Here is a 22,410-nt window from a genome sequence, read left to right on the forward strand (position 1 = left end):
GCCCTAGATACACCCAAGGTCAGGGGTTCCATCATGGTCTCCTGCCAAGAGAAGGAAGGAGGGCGCGGGTTATAGGGATTGAGCCCTAGAAACACCCGAGTTAGGGGTTCTCAGCCTCCACACTCCTGACATTTGGGGCTGGACCATCCTATATTTTGGAGCATCCTGGGCCTTGTCGGCTGTTCAGGCACACCCCTGCCCACTCCACTAGACACCAGTGGCATCCCTGACATTTGGGGCTGGACCGTCCTGTATTGTGGGGTATCCTGGGCACTGTAGGACAATCAGAAACATCCCTGCCCTCCCCCCACCACCAGACACCAGTGGCATCTCATCCCAAGCTGTGATGACCACCAAGTTCTCCAGCTACAGCCACTGGTCCCTAAGGGAGAGAGTCTCCCTGGTGGAGAACCACTGACCCCGCGGACAGAGCACTTTAGGGTGGTGATTCTTCACAGTCAAGGTGATCTGCCTTCACCTTAGCCTCAGAGCTTCCAAAATGATGCTCATGGGGGCAAGATGTGAGTGGGGATCCTGCTCGGGGGAAGAGCAGCAGCTGAGGCCTGTCCCCACCCAATCAGAGGCTGTCTCTGTCTGTTGAAGGGTCCCCTCCTTGAGAGGCAGGTGTCCAGCCTAGACTTCCTGCTGAGCTGAGGAGGAAGGCTTCAGAGCCAGTGTTGTCCAGGGACAGTCCCTCCCATGGAGCTGAGCAGCCCAGGCCAGGCAGGGACCCCGAGGAAGCCCGCCTGACACTGCTGGACAGGTCTCTGCAGCCCTTCAACTCTCCTCAGGCCCCTGGAGGGTCCATCGCTCTTGATGGCCTTTGCCACCTGGCAGGAATCTCCATGTCTCAGTAAGGCTGCACACAGAAGCCCTGAGAATCTAACCAGCTGGTCTTTTATGCCTTTGTTCTCTTTCCATAAAAGAAAACAGGGTCCTTCTGTAGCCTCCATGGCCTCTGACTTCCTCATAGAAGGCACTTTGCATACCTGCTCCCTGGCACCACTGTGATTTCTGGTCAAGGCTGTAGGGGCCAGAAAGGGATGCTGCAAGGGGACAGGTGAGGGTGGTTCTCGGCACATCTTAATTTCTGGCCACTTTCAGAAACATCTGAATCGACGCCCAGGTGTCAGAAATGTGCTCCCCCAACCCCAACTCTGAGTGCATGTCAGCAGCCACCAGAGGGTCCTGCCCAGTCCCTGGGGCAGGAGTGTGACCACGGGTGTCCCAGTCAGCCCTCTGCAGTGTGTGGGCAGAGAACAGTGTGTGGGACAGAAGTGACAAAGCCCATGCCCTCCAGACAGAGCCCCTCGCCCATGGGAGGAGAATATGCCAGGAGGCCCACAGTGACTGTGATGTGGCCAGAACACTAGCAGAGAACTTGAGGACTGAAATGGAGAAAATGGGGGCTCAGAAAGAGCACAATGGGACAAACATCCAGCAAAGACAGACACTCAGAACCACGGCATGGGCCTGCCCCTTACCCAGGAGGTGGGCCTGACCAACAGTGGTCTGGGCAGTGACTGCACAGAGCATGGCCACGATGCTGTGGCCACCGGGATGGGGAGCCCATATGTATTAAGGCCTGACCTTGAGCGAGCAGGCAAAGGAAATCATGACTTCTGGTCGGTCCACAGGAGCTGACGCCCTGTCCCAGAGCCCCGTTCAGACACCAAAGACCCAGCAGGAGGGAAGAGAGGAGGGATGAAAGGGAGTTCTGAGCCTCCCCATCTGTCCTCCATAGGGCCCCACACCAAGCTCTCCTCTGAGAGTCAATGGGGCTCCGAGATGCTCAGAAACGTGTCCAACCCTCAAGTTCTCAGGGATGGGCCCCGTTCCCAGTCCCTGGGGCTGTAGTGCCCCGCAGCAGCAGCAGTGAGAGGAGGTGGTGCAAAGATAGGCTGACACAGCAGGACTGACACCGTCTGCAGAAAGGCCTGCCCACAGCTGGCCCTTGACTCATCTGGAAACCTGGAATTCAGGAGGGTACCCCACCCAATGTGGTGAGAGAGGCTCACCACACCTGAGGCATCTGATCCAGTGAACTCCAGCCTGAACCCACTGCTGTCTGGAGTCTGAGACTTTGGTGGGTGGCAGGTAGGACAGGTGGCCTTGTGACCAGCCCCCACTGAGGACCCTGGGAGCTGACACTCTCTAGCTTCCTGACAACTCACACTTGACTCATGCGGTCAGAGCTTGTGGCCAGAAAGTTCGGCTCATCCCGAGTGACCCCACTGAGAAGGACTCAGGGTTTCCCTGGGCTCAGCCCCAGGCATTCTCCTCTTTGCTGGCTCTGCTCTGTGCCCTGGTGCTCAGTGAATCTCAGGCTTGAGTGTAACAATATGCCAAATCCTGGGAGGCCTCTTATCAACTTATGGACCCTGCGGTGGTCTTGACGGCTCTGACAGGTGGGTGGATGAGGGATGGGGCCAGAAGGAGGAGCTAGCCCAGCCCGTTTGCCCACGAAACATCAGGAAACAAAGTCCAAAGCGGTGAAGTGTCCTACACCTGACCCACTCAGGTAGCTCCCTGTTGTTGTTTAGTTGCTAAGTCATGTCTGACTCTGCAACCCCATGGACTGCAGCATGCCAGGTTCCTCTGTCCTTCACCATCTCCCAGAGTTTGCTCAAACTCATGTCCATTTAGTCATGATGCTATCTAAACATCTCATCCTCTATTGTCCCCTTCTCCTCCTGCCCTCAATCTTTCCCAACATCAGGGGCTTTTCCAATGAGTCAGCTCTTCACACCCGGTGACCAAAGGATTGGAGCTTCAGCTTCGGTTTCAGTCCTTCCAATGAATATTCAGGGTTGATTACCATTGACTGGTTTGATCTCCTTGCAGTCCAATGGACGGACTCTCAAGAGTCTTCTCCAGCACCACAATAAGACACTTGCTCCTTGGAAGAAAAGCTATGACAAATCTAGCTGCTGCTAAGTCTCTTCAGTTGTGTCTGACTCTTTGTGACCCCGTGGACTGTACCCCGCCAGGCCCCTCAGTCCATGGGTTTCTCCAGGCAAGAACACTGGAGTGGGTTACCACACCCTCCTTCAATAGATCTTTCTGACCCAGAAATCAAACCCGAGTCTCCTATGTCTTCTGCATTGGCAGGCAGGTTCTTTACTACTAGGGCCACCTGGGAAGCCCATGACAAACCTGGACAGTGTATTAAAAAGCAGAGATATCACTTTGCTGACAAAGGTTCATCTAGTCAAAGTTAAGATTTTTCCAGTAGTCATGTAAGGATGTGAGAGTTGGACACTAAAGAAGACTGAGCGCCAAAGAATTGATGCTTTCTAATTGAGTTCTTGCCAACTCGCTCCTTGAGTTCTCGCCAGGTGGAAGGGGTAACCTGGACTCAAAGATCAGAGGGATAAGGCCCATGTCTGACTACCCGGGGACAGACCCATGAGGAGGAAGGGCCTCCACGATCAATCAGCAAGAGCCACATCACGGTGTCACTCCTGCTCCAAGACGCACATGCTGCTGCGGTTTCTGTCCCCAGACATCCATCAGGTTGTCCCACCCACTGGGCCTTGAGAAGTTAAACTTAAACCAGCTCCTCCGCTGTGTAAGAGCCATCTTACACCCCTCTCAGCTTCCCAGCACGGACATGGTCCACGCTAGGAGAGAACAAGGGAGGCAGCACACTGAGGGTGTCGGGAGCTGTGATCCACACTGTGGACTGAGGCTGTGTGCAGAATCGGGAGCCAGTGAGCAGGACCCTGTGGAGCTGGTCTCCAACACGAGGCACATGTATAAACTCCTGGTTTTTAAAAAGAGTATTTTCCAGCTCAGTTCATTTCCAGGGCCCAGGATCAATGGCCTCTCAGCATCAACAGGCTCAGCCAGCACCCAGGTCTTGTTTCTGTATGTCACTCCCCAGGGATATGAACCAAGGTTCCTTGGAGAGTGGCTGGTTCCAGGCCTGAAGTGGGAGCGAAAGGAGGCCTGAGAACATCTCAGTGCCTCAGGAATGCCATCCAAGACCGAGGGCAGGGTTCCAGGATGGCGCAGGCAAGCACCCAAGAGAACAATAATGGTAGGGTTATGTGAGGTGAAAGTGTTAGACACTAAGTTGTGTCCGACACTTTGTGAACCCCATGGACTATAGCCCCCAGGCTCCTCTGTCCATGGGATTATCCAGACAAGAATACGGGAGAGAGTTGCCATTTCCTTCTCCATGGGATCTTCCCAACCCAGGGATAGAGGCTGGGTCTCCCACATTGCAGGCAGATTCTTTATCATCAGAGGCACCAGGAAAGCCCATGGGGGAGGGCGGTTATAACACAAGTTTAAGAAAAGTTCAGAAGTCCACAGTGAGAAGGAAGAAAAGAGGGGAAAAGAAAAAGGAAGCTCTTATACACAGAGCACACTAGATAGCAAAATTCAGAACAGAGTGAGAAAATAACTAGTTTGTGTTTCCGACATTGTAACCGAGTCCGACAAGGTCGTCACTGGATCTGACACCACTGGCCAGAGGGAGCTAGGGAACTGGCTGCCCACACACCTGGTGTCACCACCCGGACCACTTGCCAAGGGCAAGAAGCAGGGGGCCGTCACCCTGGCATCTGGCCGGCCTTTCCCGCTCGTTCCCAGAGTGAGCTGGGCCCTCCACGTCTGTCCACAGCTGCCACTCTCTCTCTCTCCTTCCCTTAGGCTCCGCAAAGCTCATCCACCCGTGGCCCAGCTCCCCCAGCTCCTGGCCCCCTCCATCTGGCTTTCCTGTTCCCACAACAGCAGGCTCACGCAAAGACCCAGGCACAGGAAGATGAGCAGAATTGAGTCAGACACGAGCTGGGCACATGGTTCACAGGCAGGAGATCTCAGGACCCTCCTCGCTGGAGCACCGCCATGCTGGGGAACCAGGGTGGCCAGGGTCTCCGCCCTCCAGCTCCATCTCCCAGCCTGGTGCACAGAGTCCTCAAGAGGGCCATTGGGAACCCCGAGGGTGAGCACAGGACTCCTGCTCCCCCACCCCCGGCTCCCCTTCATCATGTCTCTATTTCATGCCCGCTGCTGCTACACCTGATCACCAGCTTCACCCGCCTGCCCGAGGCTGCTGCCCACCCCGCAGAGCTCACTCTATATTCCATGGCAGGGGCTGGGGGACTGTCCCGGGGACGAGGTCTCAGCCCTGCAGAGGGGGTCTGCAGCTCAACCTGGCTCTCTTGGGAGTTCCTAAGCACGATTTTAAAGCCCTTCATCTCCCCAGGCTCACCTGTGTATCCGCATTTAACACCTTGATCCTCTGGGTGGAGATGAAGAGATCCACTTCCGTCAGTGTCTGGGCATCTCCCTCAGAATTCTAAGAAAGGATGGTAGAGACTGTTATAAACCTTAGAAAAAAAACTAACTCAGACAAAGGCCTGACAATCTCATGCAGGACCCCGAGCGCCCCTAGAGGGAGAAGCTCATCGGCAGAAGCAGCCATGGGAGTCTAAATGCGGGCTTCCGAGCCCATCTCCGCTAAGTGAGCTCTTGGGGCGGTTTGCACAGGATGGCGGGGGGACTGCTTCCAGGAGGCTGAACAGGAGGGGGCCAGACGCCAGAGAGCTTGTGCTGCAGCATCCAGAGCACAGCCCCCAACTCCAGGAGAAGCAAGCCTGCCTGCCCAACCTCTGGAACACAGCAGAAACACCAAGTCTGGTACCAGGGCTACATTTCTTGGATTCTGGATTACAAGTATCGCCAGGAAAGTGGCATGGGTGGGTGGGGGGGTGGGGGGGTTTCCACACTGGTGGATCAGCATATCTGCATTTTCTTCTGGTTTAAAGGCATAGTCCTGTCAATGACTGTGTCAACTTCCCCGCCCTCCCCCGCCATCTTCCAAAAGCCGTAAGGGGGCAAGATCTCTACTGCACCAGGCGCTGCCCTCACAGGACACTGGAGAAGCCACCCCAGAAATGCCCGTCCTCTCCTGGGTATGCCCATTTTATGACCGCTAGTGATGTGTAAAGGAATGTTCTGGAAGCTGAGTGCATGCTCAGGGGTTGGCCGAACCAAGACAGCTGGTCACTGGGGATTCTTAACTACTCCTGTGCATGGCGATTGCACTGGCAAGCCCCTGGGGTGAGCACTCTCTGCCAGGGACCCTGCTTCCTCACAGGGACCTTCCCATCATTGTTGGCCTGGCCAGCTGCAGGAAGACCAGTGTAGGGGCCCTTGGCAATGACCCTGAGCAGCTTCCTGGCTGAGAGAAAGAACAATCCTTCATGGAGGTCATCGCTGGCCTTGACTGACCACTGAGGTCTGCTGTGCCTATGAACAACCCCTCTGGGTTCTCTGGATCCAAAGAGAAGGCTGGGGTCCACACTGACCATCCTACTCCAGCTGCCCAGGGCGGGGGGTGGGCATCTCCTCTGGGGAAGCACATCCCACTGCAGGTCTTCAAGGCCAGGCCTGCTCTGCTGTGCCCAGGGAGCACCCAGCACAAAGGTGGCTGCAGCAGAGGGGTTTGTGTGAGGTCCTGCCTTTCCTGCAGTGAACCCAAGGAGGGGCCACTGGGCAGACAGCAGGCATCATGGGGCGGGAGGGACAATGTCTCACTGCAGTGGGAGGAAGCCCATGGCAGGGTCCTTGGCCATGTCACCAGAATGTGATGTCCAGGCGGGCACAAGGGACTGACTCTCCTGATGCCCAGGCAGAGCCAGTGCCCAGCCAGCCCCTTGGACACTGAGCATGGGACACTTCCTGAAGTGGGAGGATGGTTAGAACACACCCAGCATTTACTAACCGACCAGACTGCTGAACAAAGAACTGAAGGTCGACCCGAGATTTTTAAAAGCCTGCCCACGCTCCAGAAACTTTCTCCATAGAGAAAGGGTCCCCTGGGCAGACAGCACTTCTCTTCATCCCGATTCAGTAAATTAAACTTAATGAGTCTTTAAATATCAGGGTGATTTAATTAACTCTGTACAGGGGGCCTAGGCACTGAACGCATCACACGGTCACATCAGAGCCACACTTTACAATGTCTACACAAACCGGCCACATCACACATGGCAGTGACCATGCTCTAGCTCACAGAGACAGAGACTCGAAAAAGGAAAATGAAAAAGGGCAACAATTAAATGCTTCTGTGAGTGGGTGGTTTTTCATTCAAACGTCTAGCACTGACCTACCAAGAGAATAGAAAATGGGTTTGCCACATCATTTCTGCTCCTAGGGCCCTCCCCGCCCCCTCCCAGTGCACAGGACAAGCCATAGACACACACGCAAACCCCACATCCTACACACCGCTTTCTTCTTGATTTTGGCAGCCTTTTGCATCCTCTGAGCAGCATGAAAGAGAGAGAAAAACAGGTGGGCGCAAAGTGAAAGGAAGCTAGGTTGCTCTGTCCCCTCCTGACCAGCACAGGGGGCTCACGTCTGGAGCCCCTTTCCCTCAGTTGAAGAGCATGACCAGGATGGGGGGTGGGCTGCAGGGGCACAGATGTCCACAGACCCCCGACTGCCCAGAGGGGCACCCCTCCTCTCTCCTGACCCTGTTATCTTTGTTGACGAGGTCCTGCCCTCCTGCCCCCGAGCCTGGCCACACCCACACTTCAAACCCAGGTGATCCAGTTGACAGCCACCCAGAGCTGCAGGTACATCAGAGCTTTTCTTGAGGTCATATATTTAAATAAAACATACGATTTTGTTTGTTTGTTCCCCTTTCTGAAAAGACTCTGGCACTATAGATACACAGACTCAAAAAGGAACTAGAGGCTCCACACACACATGACTGGAACACTTCGGAACAATCACATTTTACAAATCGCATGTCCAGGGGGCCCAGTGGCAGGTCCTCATTAAGGAGCCTCTGTGCCCCCAGCCCCCATCTCCCTCGGCCCCGCCAGGCACCTCAGACGCTCCCGCTCTTGCACCCAGGGCTGGCGGGTGGGTCACAGCGGGATAGAGGCCCATGTCGCCTGCCCCCTCCAGTGCTCCCTGCAGGGAAGCCAGCTGTCCCGGGCCTCCCATACCTTGACCCGGCTGACAGCCTCCTGGGCCTGCATCATTCTGATGTTTTTGGATGGGTTCCGCTCCGAAAGCAGCTGTGTGGAGCCCAGGTAGTTGGCTGCAAAGATGATCCCATCGATGAGGTCTTCTGGCTCACAGGGCCCTGGAACTGAGTGGGGACAGCTGTCAACTTCTGAGAGGACGCAGGGGCAAGGCAGCAGGATCAGGGGCCTTTGTGGGGGCAGGAGTCCTGCCCCCATCACAGGGAACTGATGGGGGACAGTTGTCAGCTTCTAAGATCACACAGGAGCAAGGCAGCAGGGCCAGGGGCCTCCAAGGGGTGAGAGGGTGGGAGTCCTGCCCCCATCACCCCACAGCGCACAGAGCAAGTAACAACATCCCAGCCAGGAAACCCTGTATGCCCCAGAAGGACAACGCCGGGCCAGGTAGCTGTACCTCAGACACTCAGGCCTCCAAGGGGATAGTGGTGTGCTACAACCCCAGGGCGCCCTTTCCCAAACATCTCCTGATCAGCCCCAGAGCCCTGGGACTCCAGACAGTCCACCAGGTTTCAGTGATGGGAATGCCCACCAGGCTCCAGTTGTGTGCCCTAGGGCTCCTGCAAGCCTGCAGCCCCTCACAAGCCAGTCTGGCTCCTCCTCCTCCATGTGCTCCATTCCAGACTGGGTGACATGGTCTCTGTTCCACCGGCTGCCTCAAGACAAGAGCTATCAACAGCAAGATCTGGAATATTCCATCTCTGAGCTGTTTAATGTGGGAACCGGTGGCCTCACCTGGCTTTTGAGAACTTGAACATGTTGGCTAGTGTGACAGAAGAACTGAATTTTAAAATCTATATGCAATCCTAAGTAACTGACATGTCAACAGCCGCAGGAAGCTGTGGCTTGCATCCTGGACAGGCCACTCCTGGAGGGGTTCCAGCTTCTGCCAGTGTCTCCACCCCAGATACCTGGGGGCTGTGGACTGAGGGGGGGAGCACTGAGCAGGTTGTCACCCGAGACGAAGGTGCCACTTCACTGACCCGACCTCAGGTCGACACTGGACTCAGGGCACGTCTCCACACTCACTCTCTGCCACGTTTGCTCTCTTTAAACCTCAGGAGAAGGGCCTGCATGCGTGTCTGGGATGCCTGGAGGAAACCTGTAAGTTTCACTCTCACTCCAACAAACCAGCTCCATGGGCTTGAGATCAAAGCTCCAAAACTGGTCACAGTGAGTGCCCACTGGCCTGAGGACCCATATCTAGGCTCACCCAGCAGACACACACACTGGGAAACCACGGATGAAAAAGGGATAACTGTCTCTTCACACCAGAGCAGCGTCTCCTGCAATAAGGCTGATTCTACAATGCACTTCAGAACAAGGTGAGGGTTCTGAAGTCTAACAGGAACTTAATGTTAATAGGGGGTTTTCTGGGTGGCACTAGAGGTAAAGAACCTCCCTGCCAATGCAGGAGGTACCAGAGATGTGGGTTCGATCCCTGGGTTGGGAAGATCCCCTAGAGGAGGGCATGGCAACCCATTCCAATATTCTTGCCTGGAGCATCCCATGGACAGAAGAACCTGGCAGGCTACAGTCCATGGGTCGCAAAGAGTTGGACATGACTGAAGCAACTGTATGCAACTGTATGCAACACTAGCATGCATACCAGCAATATTATTAGGTCCTGACTTAGAATGCCCCAGGTCAGTTTCCGTCCTGATGGCATAGAACTGGGGGCCCTGGCATCATGACACACCAGGGACCCCCTTTCTCCCACTGACCCTGACATCCTCCCCTCAACAGCCCCCAGAAGATGCACCTAGGGCCCCCCGTGGCTTCCTCCAGGAAGCTCTGATTGCCTGTGTGGAAGCCTCAACCAGACCCTCTGAGAGTGTCTCCACAACCGGGGGTCAAATCAGGCTGCTTGTTGCATCTCAGGTGCCTTGGGCTCTGCTCTGAAGTTGAACAACCTTCTCCCAGCTGGGCAAGACTGGGGGTTCCAGGGGAGGGGTGATGGGAGGGGGAGGGGTGATGGGAGGGGAAAGCACTGGGAGAGGACCCCTCCTTGTCCATCCATCAGGCACTATGGTCCTTGCTCTGTAGATGAACGACCTTCTCCCAGCTGGGCAGGGCTGGGGGCTCCAGGGGAGGGGTAATGAGAGGGGGGAGGCACTGGGGGTGGGGAGGACTCTTCCGTGTCCATCCATCAGCCACCTGGTCCACACACAGGCACATCAGGCTTGTCACGACCCAGGCAGAGGCAGAAGTCACTTCCAACAGAGGGAACAGGGCATCCAGCTCAGGCATTAATAGTAGCCTCTGCCTGGACCCTCAGTGCTCCTGACTGGGGCACTTCCATTTTTACCACCTCATGCCTCCTGTGCCCCAGTGAGCATGGTCCCCAGGGTCCATCTTATGAGTGAAGTGAAAGTCACTCAGTTGTATCCGACTCTTTGTGACCCCATGGACTATACAGTCCATGGAATTCTCTAGGCCAGAATACTGGAGTGGATAGCCATTCTCTTCTCCAGGGGATCTTCCCAACCCAGGGATTGAATCCAGGTCTCCTGCATTGCAGGCAGATTCTTTACCACCTGAGCCACAAGGGAAGCCCAAGAATACTGGAGTAGGTAGCCTATCCCTTCTCCAGTGGGTCTTGCTGACACAGGAATCGAACCAGGGTCTCCTGCATTGCAGGCGGGTTCTTTACCAACTGAGCTATCAGGGAAGCTAGTGACCCCTCCCAAGTCACTCACGCTCCCTGCAGTGACCATTGAAAAGTGAAAGTGAAAGTTGCTCAGTCGTGTCGGATTCTTTGCAACCCCATGGACTATACAATCCATGGAATTCTCCAAGCCAAAATACTGGAGTGTGTACCCCTTCCCTTCTCTGGGGGATCTTCCCAACCCAGGGATTGAACCCAGGTCTCCCACATTACAGGCAGATTCTTTACCAACTGAGCTATCAGGGAAGCCCATGCTGACTAGTAGATGGCGTCACTCTGTTCTCAGGGAAAGTCCAGGTGGTCCCAGGAGCTCTGGGGTCATGCTTGCCCAACACCCCCAGAGAGTGCTCAGGGTCTGTCTGGTCCTCAGTAAGTGTGGGGTGGGTGGGGGGATCACATGATACTCTGTGCCCAACCATCCCTGGGGATGGAGATAGACCTGAAGTCTCTGTCTTTAATGCTCCACTTGCCAGTTCCCCAGGGTGGTCAGCTCCCGGACCTTTTCTGTCTCACCCCACACCCCAGAGTAGCCTTACTAAAGACTTGCCCCATCTGGGTGCCCACCAGATCTGGGACCCATCAGGGGGCACAGACTTCTGATGTGAAGGCACCACCAGGCTATGGGGTCCACCAGCCACATCCATGGACACCTGCTCTCTGGGAAAAGGCCAGTGAAGGACTAGGGCCTTTGTTATAAGGCCAGCAGATAGTCCCCTTCCTTGGGGGGGGGGGGGCAGGCGGTCATGTCACTCCTGCCTTGGTCTTTCTTCAAATAGGAAACACTACACACACAGTGCCTCCCACACCTGCCCGCCATTCAGATACCCACTCAGCCCCACACGCATTAGGAAGCACCAAGGAGTGGCCAGTAGGAGGGGCGGTATTTCAGCTTCACAGACACAGCTCTCAATTCCAATCACCAAACACAGGAGCAAGGATTAACCAGCTTCATTCTAAGGCTGAAGCAGCTGGCCCTGTGTGTTTGAGTATAAACTGTCCTTATTTTGTTCAACTCCTGAACGAACCCGCAGCTGAGCCCACTAGAGGGAGACAGAACAACACAGGACCAGACAGAATCTGTGTCCCCAGAGGGAATTTCTCCACTAACTCCCTTTGCATGATGCACACGCACACGTACACACGTGTATCAGAATATTGCTGCCCAGCCTGGATATGAGAACAGGTGCCTGTGTGCTCCCTACTGGAGGGAGCCTTCATGTGAAACACCCGCTAGGGACCCCAGTGGCTTCTCTGAACAGGGGAGGGGTGGGAGGTGCCCAGAGCCATGTCTTGGAGCACCCGGCCATGCTATCTTGCAGGGATTATCCTAAAGGGAGGGGGTGGCCAAGGCTTCCAGGGGCATGGCCCCAAGTTGTCTCATTCAGCTGTGCCTGCTGCCCCCAGAGGTCGTGCAGCGGGTGCTGGGGAGGCCAGAGCACAGCCTCAGATGGGAAAGGGGGTGTGAGTACAAAAAGCCGCCAAGTGCAGCCCCCCGCCCAACACACTAGATCCCCTGCTCCATCAAGCCCCCATCAAACCTGTGAAGCAGACTTCAGTGTTCTAGTTTTACAAAGAAGGACAGTCTACGTGGAGTCAAGTAGTTTGCCCAAGATCACTGTCACTGATCCGGGCACAAAGCATTTCTAAGCCCCTGTCCACAAGGCCCTGTGCTGTGACAGGAGACACGGAGCCGGCTCCACAAGCTGACAGTCACCAGTCACAGGCAGGTGCATCAGGATGGCCCAGAGGGTCTGAGACAGCTGTCCTCTGAGCCGAGTTCTAGAGCGGGGGCGGGAATCAACAAGCCACAGAGGGAGAGGAGAGAGCTCCACAGGTTGAGGCAAGAGCAGGTGCAAAGGCCCTGAGGTGGCACAGAGATGTGCAAATTGCTGGAGCAGAGGGTGGGCCAATGGTTAGGACAAGTGGAGGTTGTAGAGCAAGTACCAGCCGGATGTGAGAACTCTGGGGGCACGCTCAGGACTGTCACTACAGGGTATCATTCAGGAAACCTTTGCAGAGTAACTAAGGCAGCAGATAGGCAAACAGCAGAGGGGAAGGAGGGAGAAAAGCTGGGAGGTTACTGCAGGAGTCCTAGCAAGTAAGTGATGATAATGATGGTGATGATTATAGTGGTGATGGTGGTGCTGGTAGAATGAAGATGATGGTGGTGGTGGTGGTGGGGTGGTGATGATGGTGGTGTGGAATAGGACAAATGGACAGCAACAGACTGATTCACCCAGGAGGTTCACTCAGCAAGACCTGGAAGGGGCCTGGAGGAGGAAGGCTGGAAAGCTGGCTATAGACAAGGCTGGATGAATGGAGCTGCTATTAGTCCACTGAGGAGAGAGCCCTGGGAGACAGCAGCAGGGCTTCTAAGGAAATTTAGTGGCAGGAGCCCAGAGGCCCCCAAAAGAAACTCAGGAGTCCTGGGGAAGTGCATGTAAAGTGCTGGGGAAGTGCTAAGTAAAGCTGCAGGCATGCTCTGTCCAGAAGTCCTTCTCTATCTAAAGTAACACACACTTGATCACTAGGACAAACCCACAAGGCTGCTCATTGCTGTGCCAACCATAAATCCAAAATTGAATAACTATCAATCCATTAATCCAGGGGTGCTGATTAATACCCCATCATACAGCCACATCACTGACATCCTGTGTTGCCACCTGAATAAGCAGGTGGAGCTACAATTGCTGTCTCTGCCCAGAAATGAAATCTACGAAGAAGTGAGAGAAGAAGTGCAGATCCAGGTGGCCAGAGCAACATCTAATTTAAGGAATAGGTCTAAAATCAACTACACTTCAATAAAATATTTTTTAAAGTTCTATATATAGACTTACTGGGCTTCCCCGGTGATGCTAATAGTAAAGAACCTGCCTGCCAATGCAGGAGACATAAGAGATGTGGGTTCAATCCCTGGGTCCAGAAGATCCTCTGGAGGAGGGCATGGCAACCCACTCCAGTATTCTTGCCTGGAGAATCCCATGGACAGAGGAGTCTGGCAGGCTATAGTTCATTGCGTTGCAAGGAGTCAGACATGTTTAAAGCAACTTAGCACATAGACTTACACACACCCTGAAAATTTCTGGCAAGATTCATAAGAAATTTGACAGTGGCTTCCAGCTCAGAGAGGGATTAGGGGTCTGGGCCATACAGATAGAAACGGGGAAGGCACACAGGGATTTCCGGGGTAGAAATAATTTTGCATTCTTATGACACTCGGCATGGTCCAAGTGCTATTCAGAAAAAGCTTGACAAACCTCTACTAGTAAATAAATGCCCCAGTTTTAAAACATGTCCAAGCCCCATTCACACTGACCAAATTGAGTCCTGGAGACAAGATCTAACACAGTTTTGTCTGTTTCCAACAAGGACAAGTCTTTCGGGTCTTCCTAAGCCCTGTCGAGGATGCTCTGATCCCTCCTGACTCCCATCTTTCGGCCAACAGCCTGGACCAACGAGGCCCCCGTGTCCACCCAGGCCTGCTCTGGGCTTGGGAGTATTGCCCTGTCAAAGGCTAATGGGGAGGTGAGCACTGCCTTTGGCTTAGGAGTCTTATCTGGAAAGGTTCACCCCAATCACTTATTTTAAGAGCAAATCAAGGCTCAGATCTGAAGTGCCCACTCTATGAAAACACCCAAATGGCTTCATCACCACTGTGAAGACCCCTCAGGTAAGGAATTTGAGGACTTCAGTTTCCCAGGTTTTTTAGTTCTTTATTCAAAAAGAAAACCAGGATACAAAAGGTTTAAGTTATTTATTTCTGACTATCAATTAACCTTGCTCCCATAAACATTCATAAAAATCAATTACCAGCTTATTGAAAAAATTAATAAAATTGACACCATTGATTGTAACCCTCTAGCAAGAGCAGGAATAGGCCTCCAGGCAAAGAGAAAGATTGTATTTTTAAGAGGTTCTTCATGTGGTTGGTCAGAGGGTATCCTAAAGGTGTTTCCAGGGGTTCCCTGATGCCATTCAGACAAGAGCCAAGCAGGTATGTTCCCCACATCAAAACTGACACAGAACAGATCAGCTGGGGGTTTTCATTGAGTATTAAAATGCGATCGTGACCTCCTCAAAAGAGACAGGAGAAGGAAATGAAGAGTCTTAAAAAAAAAAAAAAAAAACAGCAGCTTGAATTTGGATGCAATTATATCCACCCTAATCAGAAGTGTTAGATCACAATTAGCTGCTTATAAAGACACATTTCAATCTATTAATTTAAACATCAGTGTCATGTGTGAGGCCATTACTGAAGGTGTAATTAAATGGGATGTTCTATGTGTGTGAGTGCTAAGTTGCTCAGTTGTGTCCAACTCTTTGCAACCCTATGAACCCTAGCCCGCCAGGCTCTTCTGTCCAGGAGATGTTCTAGGCAAGAACACTGGAGCAGGTTGCCACGACCTCTGCCAGAGGATCTTCCCAACCCAGGGATCGAATCCATGTTTCTTACATCTCCTGCATTGACAGGTGTGTTCTCTACCACTAGTGCCACCTGGACCTCCCACAGATGACATGAGACCTCGCACCTTACCTTATTACAGAACTGCTCCCCTGAAAGGGGTGCTTTATGCACAACCTTTGTAGGAGAAAACCGGAAGTCAAAGTCCCATTCACATTGACATAAAAATGCAACTGCCCCCTCAGAGAGAAAATTCAATCACTTACCAGCCACAAAACTGGGAAATGATGCCACCTTCTTTGTCTGTTAGGAAATATGAAAACACACACACACAACAGTTGTAAGCAGTTGGCCCATAAAATCTAAGCTGACACCATAATGTGACAAGTTTGACCCCATGACCAGTGACCAGTCTCCCCAAGAAATCAGCTCCTTATAGCAAAGCAGTGTCTTTCAGGCTCTATGATGTTTGAGTGGGGTGTATGTTAACAATTCTCATGGGAAAACCTGGGGTACAAAAGGCTGTCAGCTGAGACCTAGGGACCCCCAGACTAGCACATCACTGCTGAAAGGAAAACACCTAGTGGTTCTCCAACTGGTGGGCACGAGAATTCCCAGACACATTTGTTTATCTTTTGGTCACACCACACAGCATGTGGGATCTTAGTTCCCTGATCAGGTCTCAAACTTGTGCCCTCTGCAGTGGAAGGTCAGAGTCTTGACCACTGAAGGGAAGTCCCCACAGGCACATCTTTAAAAGCAAGATGAAAGAGGGACTTTCCTGGAGATCCAGGTTAGGACTCCCCACTGGCATCAATGACTCAATGGACAAGAGTTTGAGCAAACTCTGGGATAGTAAAGGACAGGGAAGCCTGGCGTGCTGCAGTCCATAGGGTCGCAAAGAGTCAGACATGACTTAGTGACTGAACAATAACAACTTCCATTGCAGGGGGCACACGTTGATTCTTGGTTGGGGACCCAAGATCCCACAGGCCGGGCGGAGAAGCCATAAATAAATAATACATAAATTTTTTTTTTTAATAAAAGCAAGATGAAGGAGATCAGACACCACTGCATGAGTGACCACAGTTATTTCATCCAAGTTACAAAACCTCATCCAAACTATGCTTTCCAGATAAGGGAAAGAACTTGCTTGAGGCCTCATTCTAACAACCTCCCCATCAGGGCAGTGGGAGTTTACACAGGATTGTTTTTAAAATCCACATAGTTGGTTTAGAACAGTGCTTATGGCAATTTCTGTAGACATTTCTGGTTCTCACAACCTGAGGAGGAGGGTTACTACCAGCACCAAGTTGGGAGAGGCCGGGAATGCATCTAAACATCCTGTGGTGCCAGGGACATTCCCCCACAACAAAGAAGGATCTGGCCCCAGATATCCATGGTGCTACCACCCTTGAGTAATCCTGCTTTAGAACATGATGGTCAATGGGGTAGACTGAGCCTCCATCAAACTGGGGAGCACCAATGAGCCCCATGCACCAGAAGCAACACAGGAGCACACGGTGGTTGGGGCCTGAGTCAATAGGAAAGGGACTTCCCTTCCTCCCCCAGGGCCGCCTCCTCCTGCAGGGCCACCTGGCTTTGCTTGTCAGGACCCCCTTCTCCTAGGCACTGGGTGGGACGAGAGCCCTGTCCCACCCACATGGGATGGTGAGCCCATGGGGACAGGGCAGACAGCTCCCATGTCAAGGCCCTAGGTCGGAACTCTCACCTCTGGGATGTTGTTATTGTCCTAGGCACTGGGTGGGATGAGAGCCCTGTCCCACCCACATGGGATGGTGAGCCCATGGGGACAGGGCAGACAGCTCCCATGTCAAGGCCCTAGGTCGGAACTCTCACCTCTGGGATGTTGTTATTGTCAACCGGTCCATTGAGATCAGAGCGCTGTTGCTTTCTTGGCTGCTCCAAACCGTTGCAAACCTGGAAAACAGAAAGTTAAAGATACAGATGAGGTCTTCAAATGTTAGAAAAAATTTTAAAATGACTTTAAAAATACTTTAAAATAAATAAAATAAAAAATTTTTGAAAGAAACCAAGATACAAAACTGGAGATATGACACAATTTTGTAAAATGTATGTGCACATAGGTATGTGTGGGCACACACAGATATAATTTAACTTTTCTGTCAGTAACATGTAGACTTTCATACACCTCAAAAGTTATGTGAATCATAGTTTCTAATTTTATTGTTTACTATTATTTTCAATTGTGGCAAAGCACATATAACAGAAAATTTGTGACTGTAACCATTGAAGTGTCCCAGTTCAGGGGCAACTAAGTACTTTCACCTAAATGGGCAACATCACCATCCATCTCCAGAACTCTCATCATCTGAAAAAACTGAAACTCTGTCCCCATCAAACACTAACTTCCTAATTCTGCCTCCCCCAGCCCCGGGCACCCACCAGTTATCTCTATGAATGTACTCAAAGGAACTCATATAAGTGGACTCATATAAGATTTGTATTTTTCATGATTGGTTTGCTTCACTGAGCATCATGTCCTCAAGGTTCATTCCTGTTGAAGCAGGTGTCAGAATGTCCTTCCTTTTAAAAGCTGAATAATATTCCACCTTTTATATAGACCACATTTTGTTCATCCATTCATCTGTCCATAGACACCTGAATAGATTCCATCTTTTGATTATTGTGAATAATGCTGCTAAAAACATGGGTGTACAGCTACCTCTTAGCGTTCCTGCCTTCAGTTCTTTATGTGTGTGTGTATATATATACATATATATATATGTATATACACACCCAGAGGGGCTTCCCAGGTGGTGCTAGTGGTAAAGACTCTGCCTGTCAATGGAGGAGACGTAAGAGAGGCAGAGACGCAGGTTCAATCCCTGGGTTGGGAAGACCCCCTAGAGAAGGAAGTGGCAACCCCCTCCAGTATTCTTGCCTGGAGAATCCCATGGACAGAGGAGCCTGGCGGGCTACAGTCCATGGGGCTACAAAGAGTCGGATACGACTGAGCCTGAGCATTAAACGTGACAGATTAGGTACCAGCAGTAGGACTACAGAATCATACAGCAATTTTACTTCTAATCTTTGGAGGAACTACCATACTGTTTTCCACAGCAGCTAAACCATTTTATATTCCAGCAAGTGTCCAAAAGGTTAAAATTATGTTTCTAAAAAACCCTTAATTTTTAGTTCAATGCAAATTCTAAAATCCAAATTATTTAGTTAGAGCAAAATAATCTACTGCAAGAGGGGAAAAAATGCCCCAAAGACACGTCATAAGTCTTCTCTTAAAGAAGACACCCATCCAAAATTCTACTTAGTTCAATAAACAAAATTTAAAGCTGAGTTATATTTTCTCTGCTTAACACTCTATGTTTACATGTGTGCTAAGTCGCTTCAGTAGTGTCTGACACTTTGTGACCCCATGGACTGTAGCCCACCAGCCTTCTCTGTCCATGGGATTCTCCAGGCAAGAATATTGGAGTGGGCTGCCATTTCCTCCTCCAGGGGATCTTTCCGACCCAGGGACCGAACCTGCATCTCCTGCATTGGCAGGTGGGTTATTTACCACTAGCACTACCTTTGGAAGCCCTCAGTGCCCCATACCATCCAGAAAATCTCCCCAGATCCAAGAACTGAAACTGTTGTCTAAACCCCAAAGCATGCTCTGGTGAGCCAGCATCACAAGTCAAGTTCCAGAACTTTCCTGAAATAAATTATCAAGCATCACTTCCCTGGTGTCTTGGCAGTAAAGAATCTGCATACCAATGCAGGGGACATGAGTTCAATTCCTGGTCTGGAAAGATCCCACATGCCACGGAGTAACTAAGGCCCATGCACCATAACTACTCAGCCTGTGCTCCAGGGCCCGTGCTCCACAAGAGAAGTCACTACCATGAGAAGCCCACACACTGCAGTCAGAGAGTAGTCTCTGCTCGCCACAACTAAAGAAAAGCTTGCACGCAGCAACAAAGACCCAGCGCAGCCAAAAATAAATGAAGTATCAAGCAGTAGCAATAGGATCACAAGGCAGTAATAAATATATACTATGAACATACACATACATTATATTTATTTATGAATAGCTATCTTTTTTTTTTTTAAGGAAGATGGCTGTTTAGGAAAGTGGGTTCTCACCAGACACCTAGCCTGCCTGCATCTTCATCTTGGACTTATAGCCTCAGCCTCCAGATCTGACAGAAATAAACGCATGTTGTTTCTAAGTCCCCTGGTTTATGATACTCTGATTTAGCAGCCTCAAAGGACTAAAAGATAACACTCCTTCCACAAATGTTACGGTTTGGTCTAGAACCTAATTTTTCTGACAGGAAGAGGACCATCATGGACTCTCATCGAGGTGCCAGATACATGATGGGGAAACAGTACCTCCAGGACTGCCACCCGCCTTGTATCGGGTGCCTCTGAGAAATGGAAGAGGTCTCCATTCTGGGGGACACAGTTTGGGCTTGGCCAGGGAGCTCAGGCTGGCTGGACTTCAGTGCCTCACACCATCCCACCTCCACCCCAACACCTTAGCATAGAGCCACAGCATGAGGTGACCACAGGCGACACAAGGTCTCAGGTCCATATCTAAGGGCAACTTCTCCCCAAAGCTTCCACAGCCTGTACCCTTCCCTCTGGAGCAACATTTCCTTTAACTCCCTTGGACCTCTTATCACCATGGCAACCGCATCTCATGAAAAACAGCCAGAGTTGTTTCCAGAGAGGCAGGGGGTGACCTGCTGCTTCTCCTTGGGAAAACCCATCTGGTGCTCCCGTCATCATCTCATGGCAGGGGTGGGGGGTTTGGCAGCAGGTGACACAGTGTCCGAAATGAGCATGGTCGGAGGCCCACGTGGATGTGGGGTCCTGGCATCTTAGAGGAAGATGCTATTCAATTCTTTGTGCCCTCCCCATGGCAAAGCAGCCAGGTGCACCTCAAAATAAAATGCCAGCCAGGGCTATCTCTGACTTTCACAGCCAACATGGACAGCTGGGCCATATCCCTCATTAAGTCATTCCAGTGGACATTCTTGGTGCCACCCACTGGAACCCCTACCAGCCATCGCTGGTGAGGAGGGGCAGGTGAGCTGAAACATGCTAAAGCAGCAGGACCCCCAAACCTGCCCTTCATGGGGCCCTGAGAGCAGAACACTATCTGGTGGCACAGGCTGGGCACAAAACACCAGGACCAGGGCCAGCTGTTCAGGGCCTCTGCCTATAAGAAGAATGCACTCATTTGAATAAATGAATAAATACACCCAGGCTTCCCAGGTAGTTCAGTGTTAAAGAATCTGCCTGCCAGTGCAGGAGACATAAGAGACGAGAGTTCTATCCCTAGGTGGGGAATATCCCCTGGAGAAGGAAATGGCAACTCAATCCAGTATTCTTGCCTGGACAACCCCATGGACAGAGGAGCCTGGTGGGCTACAGTACACGGGGTTGCTAAGAGTCGGACGTGACTGAGCACACACGCATGCAGACAAAAAACATCCTGGCTCCAGTTGGTGAAACTAAAGCTAGAGCTTTTTAAGCATGTCAATTCTGATTGTGCCAGCTGGGTTAAACTGAAAATCCAGTGAAATAACCCACGTGGCTTCGGATGGAATAATGGCAAACAAGCATATGCCTACTCACTCTTGAGTCATCTAGAACAAAAGCCAAGTGTTTCCAAATGTGGTCCTGGATGACACGGGGATGAGAGACATGGAGGGCAGCTCAGACAGGGACAGAGAGCATCGACATAAAGCCAAGGAAGCCACTGCTTCCCACTGGACTGTCCCATTTCCCCCAAGACAGGACTCAGTGTCAGAGAAACCCCAGTGCTGCACTCAGCAAAGGGAGAGCCTTCGCCAGGAATCCTTTCTTGTTTTCAAAGGCATCGGTCGGTCAACTGACTCATCAGTCATTCCATCCAAGATTTGCCCTCTTCCGTCCTGCTCAGGGGAGGTGGGGGGTGTGTGCAGCTGGGACAGCTGAAGATGCTCCCGTGGGGCCAAGCTGGGGGCATAACCCACAGGGTCACTGATGGTCTGATCAATGATGGTCTCATCAGTGCCCTCCTCATCCTCTCTCAGAGGCCCTTCAATCCATCCCCTGACAAATGGTGACTCAGAAAAATAATCTGGTTCTGTTCCTCCCATTCCTCTCAGCATTCAGGCCACTCCATGCTCTTCACCTGGAGGAGGAGAAGCACTGGATAAAGTCTTCACTCTTATCTCACTTATCCCTCCGGGGACGATCACATCTTCTCAAAGCCACCACGGCTACTGCTTAGTCGCTTCAGTCATGACCAACTCTGTGCCACCCCAAGGACTGCAGCCCGCCAGGGTCCTCTGTCCATGGAACTCTCCAGGCAAGAATACTGGAGTGGGTTGCTATGCCCTCCTCTAGGGGATCTTCCTGACCCAGGGATCGAACCCAGGTCTCCTGCATTGCAGACGGATTCTTTACCATCTGAGCCACCAAGGAAGCCAAATCTCTGGCTTAAGAGAATCATGATGAGATCCACTGGGGAAGCCACTGGGGGCCTGGCCTTACTCTCTGTGACTTGTCTGATAAAACTGCCTCCACCACCAACACTGGGCCCTTCTGGCACTTCTCCACTCCATCGTTCACTCTCCTTTCACAGGGCCCCCCAGGAAGGGGTGGAGGGTACCCTGGGGACAAGACTTTCTGAGTAGAACCATGTTTTCCTAAACTGGCCTCTGTGTCTCCATCCTCATTACTGTTTCAAAAATACCCTTTTTGAGGCTGCCATAGTGATTCCTCTGATTGATCTGGGCAAAGTAGATTGAAACATTCTGTAAAGGATTCACCATTCTAGATGCCATCAAGAACATTCATGATTCACAGGAAGAGGTCAGAACATCAACAATGACAGGAATTTAGAAGTTGATTCCGACCCTCATGGATGACTTTGAAGGATTCAGACCTGAGTGGAGGAAGTAACTACAGATGTGGTGGCAACAGTAGGAGAACTAGAATTAGAAGTGGAGCCTGAAGATGTTACTAAATTACCACAATCTCATGATACAATTTAAACACATGAGGAATTTGCTTCTTATGGATGAACAAAGAAAGTGATTTCTGGGGAAGGAATCTAATCCTGGTGAAGACACTGTGAAGATTGTTGAAATGACAACAAAGGATTTAAAATATTACATAAACTTAGTTGATGAAGCAGTGGCAGAGTTCCAAAGTTGGATTGGATTGACTCCAATTTTGAAAGAAATTCTACTGTGGGTAAAAATGTTCTCAAACTGCATTGCATGATACAGAGAAATTGTTTGTGAAAGGAAGAGTCCATCAATTGAGGTAAATTTCACTGTCATCTTATTTTAAGA

At 51.5% G+C, this 22,410-nt stretch overlaps 1 protein-coding gene across 6 annotated transcripts in view; it reads right to left on the reverse strand.

Moving 5' to 3' along the window:
• APBA2 (amyloid beta precursor protein binding family A member 2) overlaps positions 1-22,410 on the reverse strand; it is a 129,659-nt gene that overhangs the window by 11,721 nt on the left and 95,528 nt on the right. For 5 of the 6 annotated variants that reach the window (XM_070477672.1, XM_070477669.1, XM_070477671.1 and 2 more), the window contains 5 exons: positions 16,934-17,014; positions 15,340-15,376; positions 7,968-8,113; positions 7,240-7,275; positions 5,222-5,308 (listed from right to left, as the gene is read on the reverse strand). In XM_070477672.1, the coding sequence (XP_070333773.1) occupies positions 5,222-5,308; positions 7,240-7,275; positions 7,968-8,113; positions 15,340-15,376; positions 16,934-17,014 (387 nt within the window). The remainder of the gene's footprint in view (positions 1-5,221; positions 5,309-7,239; positions 7,276-7,967; positions 8,114-15,339; positions 15,377-16,933; positions 17,015-22,410) is intronic. The other variant, XM_070477666.1, reaches the window with a different exon arrangement.

The sequence above is a fragment of the Odocoileus virginianus genome, chromosome 16 (assembly GCF_023699985.2).
Source record: "Odocoileus virginianus isolate 20LAN1187 ecotype Illinois chromosome 16, Ovbor_1.2, whole genome shotgun sequence".
Lineage (NCBI taxonomy): Eukaryota > Metazoa > Chordata > Mammalia > Artiodactyla > Cervidae > Odocoileus > Odocoileus virginianus.